General features: G+C 36.1%; 1 protein-coding gene across 3 annotated transcripts in view; it reads left to right on the top strand.

The window, feature by feature from the left end:
- LOC106058402 (sodium- and chloride-dependent glycine transporter 2-like) overlaps positions 1-20,871 on the top strand; it is a 102,689-nt gene that overhangs the window by 47,589 nt on the left and 34,229 nt on the right. For all 3 annotated transcript variants that reach the window (XM_056038942.1, XM_056038943.1, XM_056038941.1), the window contains one exon: positions 11,881-12,166. In XM_056038942.1, coding sequence (XP_055894917.1) covers positions 11,881-12,166 — 286 coding nt within the window. The remainder of the gene's footprint in view (positions 1-11,880; positions 12,167-20,871) is intronic.

Consider the following 20,871-nt stretch of genomic DNA (forward strand, 5'->3'; position numbering starts at 1 on the left):
CTGCGTCTCTGTCTCGGCGCGTTTCGTACATCACCTATCCCAAGTCTCCATGTGGAGGCTGGAGAACTCCCCATGGATATAAGAATGAAAAAGCTTGCAATGCAGTCAAGCTAAAATCCAACCCCACGAACCCTGCTTTTGACTCCATATTTAACCCCACAGAGGTAGAATTATACAATCGAAGGCCTAACGTCATACAGCCGTTGGGCCTTCGAATGAGAGAACCCATTCAAAATTTAACCCCACCCATTGACCAAATCTCTAAAATAGAAACCCCTCAGAATCCTCCTTGGCTAATGAATAAACCCAAATTAAATTTATCCCTCCTTAATTTCAAAAAAGAAAATACAGACCCAAGCATACTACAAGTCCACTTTAGGGAACTGCAGGAGAGCTACGGAGATTGTGGCACCATCTACACAGACGGATCCAAAATGGAGGGAAAGGTCGCGTGTGCCTGCTCCTTTCGGAACAAAACAATCTCCCGTAGACTCCCCGATGGCTGCTCCATCTTTACGGCCGAATTGCACGCAATATTGCTTGCACTTATGGTCGTAAAAGCATCAGAAAGGAGGAAATTTATAATCTGCTCCGACTCCAAATCTGCATTGCAAGCTTTGGCGCGGATGAAGACTGACATCCCATTGGTACATAAGAGCCTGAAGCTGTTGGACCAAATAACAGCCGACCGTAGGGATGTCACCTTCATCTGGGTCCCCTCCCATGTTGGCATTGAGGGAAACGAAGCCGCAGACAGAGAAGCAAAGAGAGCCCTAAATCATGCGGTGTCAGGAACCCAAATTCCCTACTCGGACCTGAGACAAAGTATTGCCTCTGCCACCTATCGAGAGTGGCAGAACCGATGGGAGGCTGAGACTCACAGTAAACTCAGGCAGATTGTGGCGGATGTCAGGTGGCGGCCCACATCTAAGGGTCTGACAAGGCGTGGTAGCACAACCATGTCCAGACTTAGGATTGGCCACACCTACATCACGCACTCTTTTGTACTGAAGAGAGGAGCCCCCACTTTGCGAGTACTGTGACTCTCGCCTCACCGTGGAACATATCCTCGTTGATTGCCCCAGATACCAGGATGTCAGGGCGAAATATTTTAGAGCCACTAATCTAAAAACACTATTTAATAATGTCGACCCTGGGAAGGTACTGGGCTTTATTCGGGAAGTGGGGCTATCTACGAAGATGTGATTTCTGAATTTGTGAACATGCACTATTTACATTAGATTTTTACCAAATATTTAAATTTTTACTACCTTTACTATTTTAACTTTGAATAGACCTTGATTTTAATTATATGACTGTATAGAATCTGACCCTTGTTGTTTAGAGAGAGAGTAGTCCTTAAGGGACTGCAGGCACGACATGGCCTAAATTGTGCCGATGTGCCTCAAATCAAAAATCAAAAAAAAAAATCAAATCAATCACTAAATAGTTGTTAACTGCATCATTTTTTTTTGATATTCAAAGTTATTAATATCACATGACCAGAAAACACGGATGTGTGTTTTAACCCTGACCACATATTGAAAAGTTGTTATACTTTTTAGTTAGTAACTAAAAAATATAATTAAACTACGATTTTAACTTTTTTTTCTTGTTAAACAATGGCTTTAATTATTATTTTTTAGTTAAACTAAAAGTTACTTAGTTCAATAGCAAGAATTATCAAATGTTTCAATCTATCTTTGAGAATTGTTGACCTCAAGTAATTCTTCATTAGTTTGAGGCGCGAGAAGCTTCTTTCACTAGATTCCACAATTACGGGTATTACATAATGAATTGAAGTTTTCCATATGACAATTTTTGTATAAGTTTTCAAAAGATTTTAATAATTTCCGGATATTTCCAGGACTTTTTCGTATATTTTGCAATTTCAGGAGATTTCAAGGAGCTCCTGGTAAATCGATAGGATGCCGCGGGAAATCTGTTATAAGTTATAAAATGGTTAAATTTAATAATTTATACACCGAGAATTACCGCGGGTTCTATGCAAAATATACGTACTACGACTGTTTGTCTTTCCTGAGTAAGTTAAGTGTTTATTTGCCACAGCCTGCCTGATCTAATGGGTGCTTAGAGCTTAGTTTAAGACGACAAGTAGGTCGAAAACTTGCACCAAGCAACAAAAGAAGAAAAATTTTAATCAGAAAGAAAATTCCTGTCGTGCGACTGGCCAGATCGAATGTCAGGACAAAGTGTCCTGGTCTCTCAGATGACCAACAGCAGGTTTATGATTTTAGGAAGACGGCAGACATAAACAATGAGCTGAAAAGACTACAAATTGACTGGCCGAAGACGGCATGCTCCTTTTCTTTTGAAAAGGAAAGAAAAAAAAAACAGGATGAGACGCGAATGCATGGCGTGGGCTTTGCTGATTTCCCACAATAGTCCCTCCAGTTGGTGGCTCAGATAACATCTGGAAAAGTCACTTTAATTAGTGCCTATGCCCTCACACTAAGCTCCCTTTAGGAGGACAAAAAAAAGTTCTATGAAGACCTCAAGGAAGCCATTGAGATCATTCCTCAAAAAGAGTACATGGTCCTTCTAGGTGACTTGAATGCAAGAGTAGGATCAGACCACACTACCTGGCCAGATAGTCTTAGGCTTTTTGGAATCGGCAGGATGAATGAGAACGGACAAAGACTGCTTGAATTCTGCGCATACTATAAGTTCTGCATTACCAACACATACTTCAAGACTAAACCACAGTACTGTGTCTCATGGAGGCATCCTAGGTCTGGTTACTGGCACCAGCTGGATATGATACAATAATAGAAAAGGGATATTGTAAACATACTGCTGATAAATATCTATCAAAGCTCGGACTGTGATACTGGAAAAAAAACGCCTGAATACTGCAAGCACAAACAATCCTAATCTTCGCATCGAATTACGAACACATTAGAGGAAGCTTTTAAAAACTTTTCCGTGACTGAGGTACAAAAAAGCTGTACGTTCATACGTGATGCAATGTATCTAATATCATCACTGGTCTTAGGAACAAAATAAAGAAAAACGAGGACTAAATTGAAGCAAGTCTGCCAGAAATGAAAACTGCCACTAGAAACAAGAGAGTTGTAGCCATGCTAAACTACAAGAGGGCTAAGGCTTGTGAATGCTTTGGCAGCTACTTATCAAGAGTTTAACCTTACAATAAGTTTCTCCAAGACCGAAATCCTGGCACAAGACGTCGCAGAAATACCAGCGATACATAATGTAAATCACACACTTACAGTGGTGCAGGAATTCACCTACTTGGGAACAACAATAGCTAGCAACCTAGATTTAGACACTGAGCTGACAAAAAGAATAGGAAAGGTTTCTGCAGCATGGCAAAACTCTCCAAGCGGGTCTGGGAAAATACCAAATTGGCTAAGGCAACCAAAATCCTAGTCAACAATGCCTGCGTTCTGAGCACACTTCTTTATGGTAGTGATAGCTGGGCAACTTACATGTGCCAAGAGCATAGATCGAGTAACTTCCACTCACACTGCCTGGGACGCATAATGTGCATCTCCTGGAGGGATCATGTGTCCTACCAGGACGTTTTGAAACTGGCCAATATGCACAGCTTCTATGCTCTTTTGACTACGCTTAGCTCGGACTTGTCACCCGTATGCCAAATGGAAGAATCCCTTAAGACTAAAGACATTCTATACGCTGAGCTTGCAGAGGGAGTCAGACCAAGGGCCGCCCAAGACTAACCTGCAGAGATAAGAGATATCTGCAAGCGAGACATGAGAACCACAGACATCAACGAAAGTATGTGGGAGGAGATAGTCCAAGACCGGACATCGTGTGCGTGCTGGTACGAAACTCGCCGAGAGCAAAGGAAACGATAATGCCTTAGTCAAAAGAAAGAAAAAGAAAGCTGCCCTATCAGCTAGCCCTAAAACAGATGCATATACATGCACAAATTGTGGCAAACTCTGTCGCTCCAGAATTGGCTTGGCCAGTCACTCCAGATTTTGCCACGTCTCAAGATGAAATCAAAACCAGTGACTCATCTTGGCGCATCCGTTACCTCAGAGACAGAAGGAGCTAAAAATATAGAATAGTTAAGAATATTAAAATTTTATTTAAATAGATAAATTAAAGACAAGTCATATTCACTATTACATACCTTTTGTGCTTACGATAATGGTATAAAATTATTTGTTTCTATGACAAAAACGTTCATGTTAACAAAACCAAACAAAAAATGTTTTTTCTATCACAATCAACACTTCAGGACAAATAAAATAAAAAGTAAAGTAGCTATCTATATATATAATTCTCTTCTTCGCTCAACAGTTTGGACGATGAAGAAGTAAAGGAAAGATCACTCTCTTATTTCATCGGATAGTCACCCCACGAAAAAACCAAGATAACAAGGCCGGACCGTTGTAACCAAGAAAGATCACTCTTTTTTTTAATTTCTACCTCACGTAAAAAGAGGGGGGGGGGGGGAGAACAAGTAATCTACTCTGTAGGAACTATCGTGGCGACAGAGAGCACGGCTCCATAAAAAGAGGGGGGGGGGGGACAAGTATTTTTTCACCCTTCGCTGCGGATGGCTGCCTGGTCGTGCGGTCTGCGCGCTGGAATGTCCCATCCTCCTTCGTCCTGCCGGAGGTTTGGAATAGGAAGTAAACTATCGTCAACTCTGAAGGAACATCTGAAACATGTAAAACATATTACAAGCAAACATTTTACAAACACTAAATAGCAGCGCCGGACCTAACCATTGTTACCAAGAAGTCTTGGAAAAAGAACAAGTAATCTACTATGCATATTTACAGGTCACTAAAGAGCAGGGCCAGCAGGGCCGGACTTAACAATTGTGGGGCCCTATGCGAAATGGGGCCAAGTTTGGGTACGGAAGCGGATAATAAGTGAAATTTAAGAGTTTGTTATATTAGAAAATAAATTCGTCTATGCATTTTTTTTCATTCTTTACTACGTACAGAATTACTTTACGAGCCTTGCGTATAGCAAAGTCATACAGTATATCATAATAATTCTGTTTCCTACATAGATCACGCTCAATAGCAAGAATTAACTAATGTTTCGATCTATCTTTGACAATTGTTGACCTCAAGTAATTCTTCATTAGTTTGAAATCTGTTTTAAGTTATAATATGGTTTAATTTAATAATGTATACACCTAGAATTAGCGCGGGTCTTATGAAAGTGCTGGGCCCAATGCGGTCGCATAGGTTGCAGTGGCCTAAGGCCGGCCCCGCAAAATAGCGGCGTATGCTACGCCGCCGGTCGACTAGTAAAATATAAAACGCCAAACCATAATTTACAAATAGAAAAAAAAAACTAATGAAATACTCAAAGACACCAAGTTAGAAGCACATTTCTTATTCTTTATAATAGAACAATTTCATACAAGTGCTCCTTCTTCCCTAGTGCAATTAGATAATGGAATGGGTTGCATGAATCAGCCAGTAAAACCGACGAATTAGCAGAGTTTAAGTCACTGATTAACATACATGACTAGATTGACTCATGAAATGCGTAGGACGTAATTATCTGTGATGTATAAGATAAGATATCAAGAAATCATAGGTGTACAGGACCAGTAAGGCCAACATATTTGAATCATTTATAGCAAGCTGCGATAGTTAACTTTATTGAATGCTTTAGAAAAATCTATTTAAAAAATCGTATCTATTTGCTCAAAATTATCTAAGCCCTTTGAACTAATCAGACCTATCTGATGTGTTTCATATGACCTACATTTTTTAAAGACATGCTGATATGGAGTAAGGACCTTACGTTAAGGAGCATCACATGTAAAATCGTAGAACACATGTAGCAACATCATAAACCACTTAGACAAACATAATGTCCTTACTCCATTCCAACATGGCTTTAGGAAATTTAGATCATGTGAAACACAACTAATAGGACTAATTGGTCGTTATTCAAAAGGTTTAGATCAGTGGTGCCAACCTAATTCAATCAGCAGGCCAAATATATTTCCGACACTCGTGTCGCGGGTCACATAACTGAAAAGTCACAAAAAACGAAAAGAAATTGACCTAAAACCTAAAAAAAAAATTAATAGAAACCGGTTGATCTAGTAGTTACTACTTACTGTGCTTACATTAATTAATGGGATATCTAAAAGATATATTTTTTTTTGCGTCGGATAATGGTTTCATTTCTCTACTTAATCCTTTTGGTAAATACTCCCATCGATCCTCCATTTTCTAGGAGTAGTTTAAAAATATTTTTATTCGCGTACAAACTAAGAATGAGGTAATATTGGTGTTTGTGTGTGTTTTGGAAAAGAGGGGGATCTTCTACTCTTTGTGCGAATGTTTCGGCGGGCCGGATTCGGCCCGCGGGACGGATCTTGGGCATCACTGGTTTAGATAATAGTGCGCAAATAGATGCATTCTTATTAGTATTTTTCCAAGGCTTTTGACAAAGTACCTGCAATGTTAGCTTAAAAAACAAATATTTTGGCATTGATGGCCAATAGGATCAGTGGATTAAGGATTTTCTGATAGGGAGAGAACAAACTGTAATAATAAATGGCTCTAAATCAAGACCAATACAGTAAACTCAGGTGTACCTCAAGAAACAGTCGTAGGTCCATACTATTTTTAATTTACATAAATGATTTATCAAATTGCATTAGATCAGGAACAAAAGTCAGATTATTTGCAGACGATTGCATAATATATAGAACAATAAAAACAACACAAGATGCAGAAATTTTACAAAGAGAATTAGATGAATCGGAGAAATGGTAATCAAATTGGAGCATGTCTTTCTTTCTACCTATAAAAATGTCAGTTATTAAGAGTAACAAAAGAACTAAAATAAATTAATTCCACTTATCTTATTCATAGTAAGCCAGTCTCACAGTCTAAAAGCACAAAATACCTAGGTGTTATAATAAATGAAAAACTGTCATGGAATCCACACATATTGATTAAAGTATTTAAAAATCCAACAAAGCATTAGGGATTATTAAAAGAAATTTCTATAAATCAAATAAGAACATTAAAGTAAAATGTTATTTAACATAAAGGCCAATAATAGAATATGCATCCTCTGTTTGGGACCCCTCAATTCAAGAAAACATTAAGAAACTGGAACAGACACAAAATAGAGCAGTGTGATTCATGACAAACGAATATTCACATTTAACTAGAGTAACACCTTTAGTAAAATCACTAAATTTAGAAAGCTTTCAGCAGAAGACTTACATGTAAAGTAGCAATTATACATAAAACATTGAACCTCATAAAATACTCAGAAAGACACAAAGATAAAGGCACATTTCTTGTTCCAAATACTAGAAAGATACATACAAATGCTTCTTCTTCCCTAGTGCTTTTAGAGCATGGAATGGGTTTCCTGAGTCAGCCAACAAAGCTTGGCAGAATTGGTTAACATGCATGACTAGATTGACCAAGGAACACGCGTAAAACGTAATCATCTTCTTTTTAGCGGCCCCTGAAAGGAGAAAAGACTCTATTAGTTTTGTATTGAATATCTGTCCGTCCGTCCGTCGGTCCGTTCCGTTTAGATCTTGTAAACTAGAAAAGATAGTGAAAATTCGACATCATATATTTTAGACCATTCAAATTTATGATGCATCGGCTACTTTTTTCGTTTCTTGAAAGCGAAAAATCTAATTTTTTAATCACTTATGCAAGCAATTTTTCATCAAAATGCACCACTTTTGCAACTATTCACTATTTATAGTAACAAATTCTGGATCATTAGTAGGGGAGTTAACCATTTACCATATTTTTAATTCATTTTTAGTTTTTTTGTCAAAAATAATTTTCTTTTACATTTGTACGTTATGTACGTTCTGTCATTCTAACTACTATATTTACACACACAAATTTTTTCCTTTTTTTTTAAAGAGAAAAAATCCATTTTGCATGCATATAAGTTGGACATAATTTAAAACAACAATTAATATGTAGTTTTTTTTCATATTATCCATTGAAGTACAATCACCATGGATCCACGGTACAACTCGATCTCCTAACCTATATTACATTTAATTTCCATGCTTCAACGTAGCCAAAAATATATCAATAATATGTTGTTGTTTTTTTATGTAAATAGCATATAAATGCTAAATCAAAATCTCTATACTGACAGTAAAATTGACTGTAAAAATGTTCCGGATATTCTTTTATAAAAAATGAAGCATGTCAAACGATTGTTTTAAATCGCATAATTGACTAATATTGCACTTATATTCTTTGACAATACGTTACTATAGTTTAATTATCGGTATTAAATGGTTTCGTATTTTCATCCTTAAAGAAATTTCAAAAATATCGACAATAGGTTGTTCAGATTTAAAAAAAAAAAGAAATTAATTTACTAGAAACGATTATTGAAAATCACTTTTTAGACTTTTTTTTACATTTAATTTTCTTGCTGAAACATAAACAAAAGATTTTTAATCGATAAAGAATGTTCCGGATTTTGTTTTGAAAAGAAATCGACATACATTACTTACATTTTCTTACAAATCGTCGCAAAAAATTTCCGAATTTTATATGAAAAATCTACTAACGCCAAATAACTGTTTGAAATTCCTCTTCTAATTAATAAAACAAATAATCTTTGCATTTACGAAAAAATGTTGTTCCTGATTTTTTATGAAAAATATTTTAATTCTATTTTTATGTAAAATCTCACTTCTCTCTTACAGTACATTTAATTTTCTAGCTAAAACGTTACAAAATCTAATTGTCGTTAATATTATGTTCCGATTTTTAAGGAAACAACTTCTAAACACCAAAGTATGGTATGAAAATCTCTCCACAAGGCTGTGGTACATCTAATTTTTATACGAGACCATCCCAAAAACTTAATTAACGGTATTTCATTATCTGAAATTCTCTTTTTCTCTTACTATTTATACAAACATCTGACTAAGACTAAGACTGCTTTATTGATCCTTACGGAAATTTGTTGTGATTACAAGGACTCTTTTCTCATATAAAGACAACACAACAGAAAAATACACATAAATACAACAGACAACATAAAGAGTTCATTCAGCGACTACACACAGGCATCTTGGTGCATTTCATATTCCCTGATCAATGAGTGGCGGTGATAGAGTCTGACCGAATGAGTTACGAACGAGTTTTTGTACCGCTCCGTTCTTGTTTTGATTGACAGCAGTCGCCCACTTCGCGACGACCTGGCGTAGTTCTGATGGAGCGGGTGGCCGTTGTCTTCCAAGATTTTTTCGATTTTTCTTAGGCACTTTTGTTCAAAAAGTTCCTTTAAATGTGGTAATGTTGTGAGTGTAATTTTTGATGCTTTTTTAATGATGTTTTCTAGACGTCTCAACAGTTTAGATGAGGCGTTGCCTTGCCAACAAGTTATTCCGTATGTTAGCAGATTTTGTATAGTCGCGCCGTAAAATGTATCAAGGATCTTCTTGCTTAGTTTAAAGCTATTGAGTTTGTATAGAAAAAAGAGTCGCTGGGCTCTTTTCTTTGTCAGAGTTCCAAGGTCTTCCCATGAAAGCTTGTTGTTGATGATAACGCCTAGATATTTATATCTGGAACAATCTATTATATATACTTAAATCTATTGCGTTCATACTTAAAACTATTGCTATGTTTCGAAACGAAAATTAAAGGTTAATCAAATTTTCAATAGCTTTATTTTTTTTATATTACCTTGACGGACAGACAGACTGACAGACAAAACGCACAAAAAATTGCAGCTTTAATAATTCTCTTTAAATGAATTCTAATAGAACTCAGTGCATCAATGTCGTTAAATATCTCGTGTAAATAAAGACTTTTTTGGTACTAGCCCATTGTGACGTAATGGAATTTTTTTCCTTTGACGTTATATGCTTGGATTCTTTAAATATAATGCTAAAAAACTCGGTGCACCAATGTCTATGAAACCTCGAAAAATTGCTTGTATTGATGAAGGCATTTTTTTAGTCTAACTAGGCCGTGTAACGTAGTGGATTCTTTTCATTTGACGTCATATGGAATTAATTCTTTAAATGAAATGCTAAAAGAACTCACTCGGTGCACCAATGTCTATGAACACTCGATAACTGGCTCGTATAGATGAAGGCATTTTTTGTGTCTAACTAGGCCGTGTGACCTAGTGTATTTTTTTCCTTTGATGTCATATGGAATTAATTTTTTAAATGAAATGCTCAATCAACTCGGTATAGTAATGTTTATTAAACCTCGTTATCTGACTCGTATTTTATAAAGACATAATAGCCAGATTAAGATCCTATCTAGATTTTTTAAACTAGATCTAGATTTTTTACAGTATATGTAGATTTTTTTTACAGTATATCTAGATTTTTTAAAAGTAGATCTATATTTATAATATATATTCTAATTAAAATCATTCTAGGTATAGTTTAAAATGATATAGACTAGATCAAGATATATAATTTTCAATTTCTAGACTTATAGTGTAGATTTTGATTTCCAAACGTCTAGATCAATATCTCAATGCTATAGCCTAATATACTAAAACTAATCAACTATTTTTAAATTTAATGTTGCATTGAGTCTATTGATAGATTATCTAGGCTTTTTATTTTCATAAATCTTAATTACATCTAAATTATTCCAAATTTATATTTTTCATTTAGATCTAGTAGATATAGATCTCAAAAGTGCTAAATCAGAAGTTTAGTTTAGTTAGATCTACATCCTCATTCTAGTTCCATTTAAATGAAAATGCCAATAGCTCTATTGTTAACTGTGCTGAGACATCGATGTAGGCCTACAAGCAAGATATCTATTCTTTTCTTCTTCTTTTTTTTAAAATTACAAATCAATGCTGAAAGATTATCTAAAATCGCTCGTCTGACATATTGTATATATCCGGTAGATGTCATGCCGTAATGTGTAATATATCTATTTATCAATAATAGGCTATTAGTTTGTAACTAGTTTCTTAAGTTAACAGCAATGCCTGGTCGTGCGGTTAGCGTGCTAGACTGATTATCTCGACGGTCCGGGGTTCATACCCAGTTCGCTGCCTTCCCCCGTCGTCCAGCGGGAGATTTGGACAAGGAAGTTAATTATCTTTAAGTTTGAAAGAACATCCGAAACATGTAAGACAGAAAAAAAAAATTTTACAATGGCATATAAATCTTTGAAACATTATTAGCCTACTTTTGACAGTCAAAATAAAATCACGTCTTGAATATTCCTTGCGAACAGGCGGATCCGACGGGGGCCGCCTCTGAGTTTGTGTGATAATTTGAGGATTTGTAAAGAGATTTGTTTACAAAAACAATTAGATCAATTACCTATTCATTATAAGACATAAGTTAGGCCAGGTTCACATCTAACTTTACATCCATTTTCACCTATCGTTTGATCTGCTGGACCGCTGGGGTACCACACAAGATCTGTCAACCTTCTTTCTCTATTCTTCTCTGTCATTTGTCTTTGATAGAATTTCATTCTGATGTTCTTACTGAAAATAATAAAACCTGCCTTTTTACCTGTCTGGGTAGACCACTTCGGAGCCGATTTTGAGTTTGTGTTTCTACACAAACTGTCTTTGTAACCTTGTTTGAAGTAATGTCTGTATTTTAAAAAGATATTATCGGCAACATTTTTTATACTTATATGTATAGAGATATGGTTGTTGATAGTTTGTAGTTCATAGTTTCTGATATTCTTGCAGAAAATATTGAAACCTGCCTTTTTACCTGCCTGAGCGGACCATTTACGCGACCGATTTTGAGTTTGTGTTTCCACTCAATTTGTCGTTGTAGTTTTGTATTTTAATAGTCCTACAATTTAAAAATGTAAAAATATAAATGATAAACAAAAATATCTATTGTGCCTGAATGCAATCTTTTTTCTTTTACAGGAGTTGGCATTGGCATGAATATGATTTCTGGTATTGTTTGCATTTATTACAATGTCATCATAGCTTGGACTCTCTACTACCTATTTCTTTCATTTCGAGCTGCACTGCCTTGGTCTCACTGCGGTAACGATTGGAACACAATTCATTGCAAGGATGACAGCGGCTTTAGGAATCTTACCAGTAACACAGATTTGCTAAGCAATCTCAATCAGATGGTTATGAACAAATCCGGATACGAAAACAATCAAAGTGAGAAGTATGTTTCAGCCAGTGAAGAGTTCTGGGAGTAAGTAATAAGCATTTAAAATTGAATCACAGACCTATATATATATATATATATATATATATATATATATATATATATATATATATATATTGTAGTGTCAGATAATTATGTACGTAACTTTTCTACAAGCTGTAAAGGAATTCGCCTACGGAATTTCGGAAATCGTTCTTGTCTCAGAAAATTAAGAAATGCATCTTATTTCGCAGACTTTAAATAGAAGAGGCTATCAATATCACAGAACTATATATTCACGCAAATCTGATAAAAGCTTATTTCCTTTTAGTTTACATGAAGATAACACAACATATGACTAGGTAGCCTTTTTGACAGTCCTAGATCTAAATATTTCAAACCTGTTGATTTTAATCATCTTATGATTTTCGATTGTACATTTAAATAGATTTTTCTAGATCAAGTTTGCAAATAGAAAATTAATATTAAAAGTAATTACCTTACCATCTATAACAGGCATGTTCTGTGACCGCGACCACCTTGCATGCGGCCCCCTTGGCCACCTAAAAAATTATAAAAATAATGTTAAACTATTATGCTGGAAAACAAAAGATGACAAGCTACTTGAATTGAAAAATAGTATTTATTAAACTGAACAACGAGGGTGAGTCTGCAGTGAAAGCAAGCTACATTTTGTCAAACTTCATTGTAAGCCATTGCAAATCATTTAATAAATGTGATTTTATGAAGAAGGGTGTCGTTAAAGCCGTAGTAATTTGTCCAGAAAAGGTGAAAGCATTCAAAGAAATAGCCTTAACTAGTGACACTGTGGCAGATATAATAAATGACATGTCAGTCAGGTTGCGTGAACAATTAAAGATTTGAATTATTTTCATTGGCTCTCCATGAGTCAACTGATGTAAAGGGTGTAGCAAAGTTGGTAATATTCATAAGGACCTGTGACAGGAATTTTGACATACACGAGGAACTACTTGAGTTCTGTTCTATACACCACAACAAGTGAGGATGTTTTTGAGAAATCACAGGAGGTGATAATGCAGTACAATTTATCTTTGATAAAGCTTTCTAGTCTAACAAGGTATGGCGCACCAACCAAGAAATGAAATGGTTTTGATGCAAAGTTACTTGCAAAAATAAGAGAGACTTGCTACTTTAAATTTCAGTGCATCATTCACCAAGAAACATTCTGCGCACAGCAATTACAGTTTCAACATGTCATAAGACCGTTTTCAGTCGCTTCTCAATTTTATTCGTTCCCGTGGTTTTAATGCTCGCCAATGTTTAATGTTTCTGGATGACATTGGACATGAATTTGATTGTGTTCCCTACTACACTAAAGTCCGCTGGCTCTCATGACATAATATTGAAGAGATTGTTTGCACTACGTGAGAAAATCGCATTGTTTATGAACATGAAAGTTGAACCTGTTGAACTTTTCCAAACTGACGAATGTGTTCAGGATTTGCATTGGCAGTTGGTATCATTGGTCACCTGCAAGACTTAAATTTGAAACTTCAAAGTAAAGACAAAATTGTCACAACTGCGTGTAATCATGTGAAGTGCTTTCAAGCAAAATTACGACTGTGGATAAACCAAATATGAAGTGAAAATCTTGTTCACTTCTTAACGTGTAAGGAACTAAAAAGATTAAATACTGTTGCGACATTTGGTAAATAAGTCCTACACCTGGAATCGTTAGTAGATGCTTTCAATGACCGTTTTCGTGACTTCGTTACATAAAAGCAAGAGTTTTCGTGTTTTGTATCTCCGTTCTCATTTGATTCTGAAAAGGCTGCTGGAAATGTGCAACTAGAGCTGATATAATAGCAGTCAGATTCTTAGTTGAAATCGAAGTATATTGAAATGGCTGTGCCAAAACTGTACAGTTATTTACCCTGAACGGTATGTTGAATTGCGGAAATTGGCAGCCAGAATTCTAGCTATGTTTGCATGCACTGGTCTATGTGAGCAGCTCTTTTCCATAATAAAAGCTACAAAAAACACCTCACCGTTCGAGATTATCTGATCAAAATTTTGTCATCTGTGATGAAAGCGTCAGTGGCAAACAAATTTCAACCTGACATTAATAAAATGGTATCCCGGAAAAGATGTCAAAGCATCAGGACAAAGAAAATAATGCGTAATCAAAGTATTTTTTAATTAGTCAATAGTACTACAAATTTAGCTAAGGGACAGGTATGCCATTAATTATTGTATTGCATTATTTCTAATTTACAAAAAAACTAGTAGTCTGTTTTGCAACTGATTTTTTTTTGCTGCGGCCCCTCAGGTCATAGTAAATTTTCTATGTGGCCCATACACCTTAATGAGTTTGACATGCCTGATCTATAAAATTGTACGGCTTTATAGTTTTAAAATAATTTATATCATGCGATCTTCTTTGTCAAGCTTAAAAGAAGTCACGAGGAAATGCCCCCCTCCGGTAAGTGCTTTAAAGATCAACCCAGGCGCCATTTCGCCCTCACTGATAAAGAGGAAACTAGTTGGCATCAGATAGCCTCAGAAAGAGACATTTGGAGAGCTCTTACAAAAGCCGTTCTTACAGTTCTCAAAAAGCAGAATTTTAAAATCAATTCTCCAGTAACTTTTCCCGACATTTATTCCTTACCAATTTCCACGAAAGCTCAAAATATATTTTAGGTTTAAAAATATCGCAATAATTACACATTTAAGTTATGGATTTACACTGTTCGTAGAGTCAGCAAATGAACTAACGTTAGTACAAGGCAGGCGTCTTGAAATTTCCTTAACTTTTCTTTTTAAATAGTGAGAAATCTTTTTTTTTTTTTGTAAAAAGAGTGGTCCACTGCGAGCGTTGCTAATGGGAACTTCTTAGTAAGAGGTCTCACGCCTAGTGCTTGTAGCACGTCACTTTGGTTCAAAATTCGAACCGTGCATATAGTGAGACTGATACTGTGAACAATACTTTGAACAGTTCGTGAGTGTCTTTTTTAGCTTCTGTTTATTAATTCATTCGACAAAAAAATAATGGGTGGCTGTTTTGAGTGACTGAGACCAATAACGTGAATAAGAAAGCTGTATCTTGGACAAACTTGTTATAGATAAAAACTCAGAGGTTAAACGTCAATTAGGCCATTTTGCAGCAGTAAAGTCAAAGTACCTCGCTGTGACAATGCAGCAAATCAAAGAATAAGTTCCCACTTTCAAGAAATGCTCCCAAGGCTTGCGTCTCTAAATGCCTCTGACAGTCAAAATCCAGCTTTTGGCCTTCACACGTGATTTTCTCATAAATCCGCCGGAACTCGTTGTTTACAAACTGAGGAGAAGGGACGAAAGCGGACTACTGGCGCCTCAAAAGCAGTTTAGCCTTGTGTTGATGGGACACGTCAACCTTAATAATGCAACTTTCTAGGAGAAGGAAATCTCTGACTCCTAACCTCCATTTTGTGACGATTCCCCCGTGGTTGTACCGGGGTCTTGGAAATGACCAAGGGTAAAATAACCCCACTGCCATTTCCACTTGCCTTTCGCTAAGGTGAATACCGTGAAGAGAACTGGACATTCCCCCTTCTCTGGTGCTTTTTAACGTAGGTCTGGAATGCACTACTCTAATATAGATGTAAACCATCGTTATATTTTTTTTAAATTGATGATTGTGATAGCGTGAAGGAGCCTGGATCCAGGATGTGACCATTCCACTTTCTCAGAAAGTGTGATTTGAATAGAGGTATTTTAAAAAAGAATTTATATACAAGGGCATCTATGTCTATATCTAGCCGAGTCAACTATAATACCACCAGTGCAGACTTCCGTTGGGGGCATTCACTTTTGTTGCTGTCCTGCAGTGTGCGAATATTCCAGCAGGCGACTTTGAGAGGTATCATTTTATCGACTCTGTTGCGACTAATCATATATATACAAGATCTACGGGGCTCGCAAAGACCTTCCTTCAGGGAAAAGTGCCAGGGGAAGGAGAAGAGGCAGACAGAAAAAGCGATGGGAGGACAACATTAAAGAATGGACGGGCCTGCCATTGAGAGAGGTTCTAAACAAGACAAAAAAAAAAGGGAGGAATGGAGAAAGACGGTCGACAAGTCTTGCCTGGTGCCCCAACTGTCCAACAGACTAAGGGATAGGTAAAGGTAATATATATATATATATATATATATATATATATATATATATACATGATCACCGCAATTTGCAAACAATCGCAAGCTTTCTATCAAACCTTTGTATATTATTATTTTCGGTTCGGCATTCCCCAAAAGTCCGCATTCTGTATAATAATTACAATCATTGCCCACCGGCTATATTGGTTACTTTGCTTTGCTTTTATAAGTTGGACCGGCTGGTAAATTCGAGTATCACTTTTCTCTTCCCACTACAACTCTCCGTCTTAACAAAAAGTCTGTTTAACCCTGTCCCAGACTGTACTTCTGCTTTTCAATTACTTTGAAAATAGTTGATAAACTGTGTGTTATTTTATGCTGGTCTTTTTAAAAAATATTTTTTACTTCCTGCTCCGCCTGCCCCCTTTAATATAGTAATAATAATAATAATCTTTATTGTCCTTAAGGAAATTTGTCTTACAATTTGTTCATTACACCAATCAAAATATTGTTAATATAAAAAAACAAAATGTACATGCACACCTGACTCACTCATAATTTACATGTGAAAAGGTTATATCAAATTGATTCTATTTAATGATTTAATTGCCAGGGGAACAAAAAAATGTTTGTGTCTGTTTGTCTTTGCTATCGGTGTCTTGTATTTCTTTTATGATGGTAAAATCACAAAATCATGACCCAAAGGGTGATTTTTATTTCTAGTATCTTTTTAGCTTTTTGATGGATGTTTGTGTTAAACAGCTGCCCAAATGGGTTTTGTTTTTTGTGAATGACTTTACCAGCAGCATTAAGAATTCTGTGGAGTTCATTTTAATTTTTGATGCTCAGATTGCCATACCAGGCAGCATAGGCGTAGCCAAGGGAAGGTTTTTGGGGTTCACCCCCCCCCCCCCGAAATGAAATTCTATGACCGTAGCTAAATGTGGTTTTGAAAAAATCCAGATATATTTTAGTTTAAAACCCCCCAACAGATGATTTTGACGATAAAACTTCCCTTTTCGATATAACACCTAAAGCAAAATAGTCACCAAATTCCAAGATCGTAGTCAAGAGAAGTTACACATGTCTACCAGTGGCTGGGCTCCATTAATAAAGTGCAATGAAATTGAAAAGCACTAAATGTGGCTCTACAAACATGGCTAAGACGGATTTTAGGAGTCAGTTATAGAGCGGGTCAAAATCAAGGAAATCCTATGCCGAAATGGGAGTCCACCCCTTAGTAAGGTTGTGACAGAGCGTCGCATGAGGTTTGCGGGACATGTTCTCCGACAAAAGAATTACGCATAATAAGAGTTGCGATGACATCCTAGTACAACTTGGCGCCACACTTTCATGGAGGTCCTCAGAGCAGGTGGGAATAGGCTTCATACATTGCCAGTGTCAGATTTTTGTGGAAACAGCTTGCCAGCAAATGCGCCGAACGGAGCCGGAGGGTGTAGGTCAGTAAGAATAGCACATTAGGTTTTTGAAATAAAACTTTTTAATAGCAAAATAATTCACTGTAGATACCTCAGAATATGCATTTAGTTGGCTTTCAATACCAGAAATAGTGCTTGGCGGCGGGACATGTTAGTTAACCCACTAACTCCAGGAAGAAGCTATTCTAGGGCACAATAAACGACTTCCAAAAAAATGAAGGGTCAGAATGTAATAGATATTAATTATGTACACACACACACACACATCCATCCATTATTCAAACATACATTTTTTTTCGCGGGGGAAGGGGGATAGAAAAAAATCCCCCCCCCCCCGAAAAAGAATTCTGGCTAAGCCCATGCCAGGCAGTGATGTTAAAACTTAAAATATTGCAGATGTGAGCGTGATAAAACATAGTCAATGCCTTTTCACGAACATTAAACGAGGACAGTTTTCTTAGTAATCGTAATCTTTGCTGCCCTTTTTTGCTGATATAATCAGTATTTGCAGTAAAATTTAGTTTATTGTCTAGGATAGTACCAAGGTATTTAAAAGTTTGCACTATTTCAATAGTCTCTCCAGCTACAGAAACAATATCATTTTCCATCTTTTCCCTACGAAAATCGATTATCATTTCTTTGTTGTTTTATTTTTTACATTTAATAATAAAAAATTATCTTTACAGTTTTTTCAATGTGTTCTATTTCTCTGAAATACTCATTTACGTGTGAGCTCTCTGAGAGCAGAGCAAGAATAGCCGTATCATCAGCGAACTTTGTGAAGGAGCAAAAAGGACGATTGGATTGAAAATCATTGGTGTACTATATGAACCACAATGGCGATGTCACAGCAGCCTGCGGCGTCTATGTGTACGAATTTAGGAAATTTAGGCACCGGATATTTAGGCACAACATATTTACGAATATTTAGGCACCCGGAAATTTAGGCACCCGGATATTTAGGCTCTCGGAAATTTAGGCACCCGGAAATTTAGGCACCGGATAATTAGGCACTCTTTAATTAGCGACCTTAATTTTGAAAATAATTTTAAAATGTTAACGTATATTTTATCCTTTGGCTATGGGCTATCGGTGACGTTATAATACATGGCAACTATAACGATTCTAACTAAAGAAATGCTGAAAAAATGGGAAAAATGACAATCATGAGAATGTGTGGAAAAAAAATGACTCCTGAGTCATTATATAATATAGACATCACAGGATTCAGGGGAGGGGAGGTAGAGATGATTCTCCGCTCATTGCTTCCCTCCATCACCAATCCCTAAGGTTGACTGGTGAGTTTTTTTAATTGATGATTATGCAACTTGTGTAAATATTTAGTTACTAATTTAAATACTTTAGATTAAAAAGTATTATAAAATATTTTTATTATGTCGGGGAGTGTTGGCGATAAATATAATCGCAATCGCCCTCTGCTTGTGGGAAAGGGAGGGATCGTACTTTTAAAATGGGATAGGCGGGGGTGGGGGGCACACACTCCCACTTAAGGGAGAGGATTTCTCGCAGATAGATGTAAACTTGGTCGTAAAAGTTACTTAGTGAATCTTAAGGCTATTCACTGGGGGTCAAGGGTATGGAACAGCATGGGTGCTAAATTGGAAGTCTGGAGAAACTTGTCTCCTTCAAAAGGGTATGGGAATGAGAAGGAGGCTTTGCTCGCGTTACTTATAGGGATTAGATATGTTAGTATTCATTTTTTTTATATCGGAATTAATCTATATTATATATATATATATATATATATATATATATATATATATATATATATATATATATATATATATATATATATATATATATATATATATATATATATATATATATATATATATATATATATTATATATAGGTGTGTTACCTCCTTCAAATGTTTTTTGTGGTAATTAATTTTTACCTTTAACTACGCATATATTATGATATATTCAATATATGCAAATTTATGATCTATAATATTTATATAAAATATATATGGTTGGACATTGCAAAATGGCTAGAAATCGCGATAAAATATGTTTTGAAATTTAAAAAATAAAGAGTTTATGGAAAAGACAGATGAGTTGAAAATTTCTATATTAATTTTAGAATATTGGTCTCTTTTCGTCTGTTATAAACAGAATACTCATTCTGCTTATAACAGATGAACATCTTTGAAGTTCTTAATATAATGACAATGTTGACAGTTTATGATAAAACAATAGATCAGGCTCCTTTACACTGGCGGGTATCTCAAAAGAAATCGGTCCACCTGTTGATCTTATGAGACTACTGGGTTCGAAATGTATCGAGTCTTTTCCGCGACATGCGAAATATCATGCCGATGTTATAAACGTTTTTATCCAGCTACATCAAAGTCAATTTGTAGTCCAGTGTTAGTGGCCTCTTTCAGCAAGCCACTGTATAAAAGCTGCTTCTGTGACTACTAAGTCTCAATGTTCGAAAGCTTTTGATATAGACTACAAGAGTGTTTTTCCTGAGTTCTTTCTGCAACCAGGTGGCCCGCACAGATTGCATAAATCAAAATTAAAAAAAAAATCACCAGTCAACATTATAGGGGCTGGTGATGGACTGAAGCAATGAGCGGAGAATCATCTCTACCTCCCCTCCCCTGAATTCTGTGATGTCTATATTATATAATGACTTAGGAGTCATTTTTCCACACATTCTCATGATTGTCATTTTTTTCCCATTTTGTCAGCTTTTCTTTAGCTAGAATCGTTATAGTTGCTATTTATTATAAAGTCACCGATAGCTCATAGCCTAAGGATAAAATATACCTTAACATTTTAAAATTATTTTCAAAATTAAGGTCGCTTATTAAAGAGTGCCTAATTATCCGGTGCCTAAATTTCCGCCTTGTCGAAAGTGCCTAAATATCCGGGTGCCTAAATTTCCGGGTGCCTAATTATCCGGGTGCCTAAATATCGGGGTGCCTAAATATCGGGGTGCCTAAATTTCCGGGTGCCTAAATATCCGGTGCCTAAATCTCTGAGGTCTCTGGGTCAAAAATTCATTAGCCCATAGTATTGTTGTAACTCCAGTGGCGGACTGAAAGGGTTAATATGTGTGCGGCCTACTGATACACACGACTCAGGCCAATCACACAGGTCAACGGCTGTCGATAGACAAGGGACAGTAATGCTAGTGCACGCAACTATGGCCCGTGCTGTGGTCATGT

The sequence above is a fragment of the Biomphalaria glabrata genome, chromosome 8 (assembly GCF_947242115.1).
Source record: "Biomphalaria glabrata chromosome 8, xgBioGlab47.1, whole genome shotgun sequence".
Taxonomy (NCBI): domain Eukaryota; kingdom Metazoa; phylum Mollusca; class Gastropoda; family Planorbidae; genus Biomphalaria; species Biomphalaria glabrata.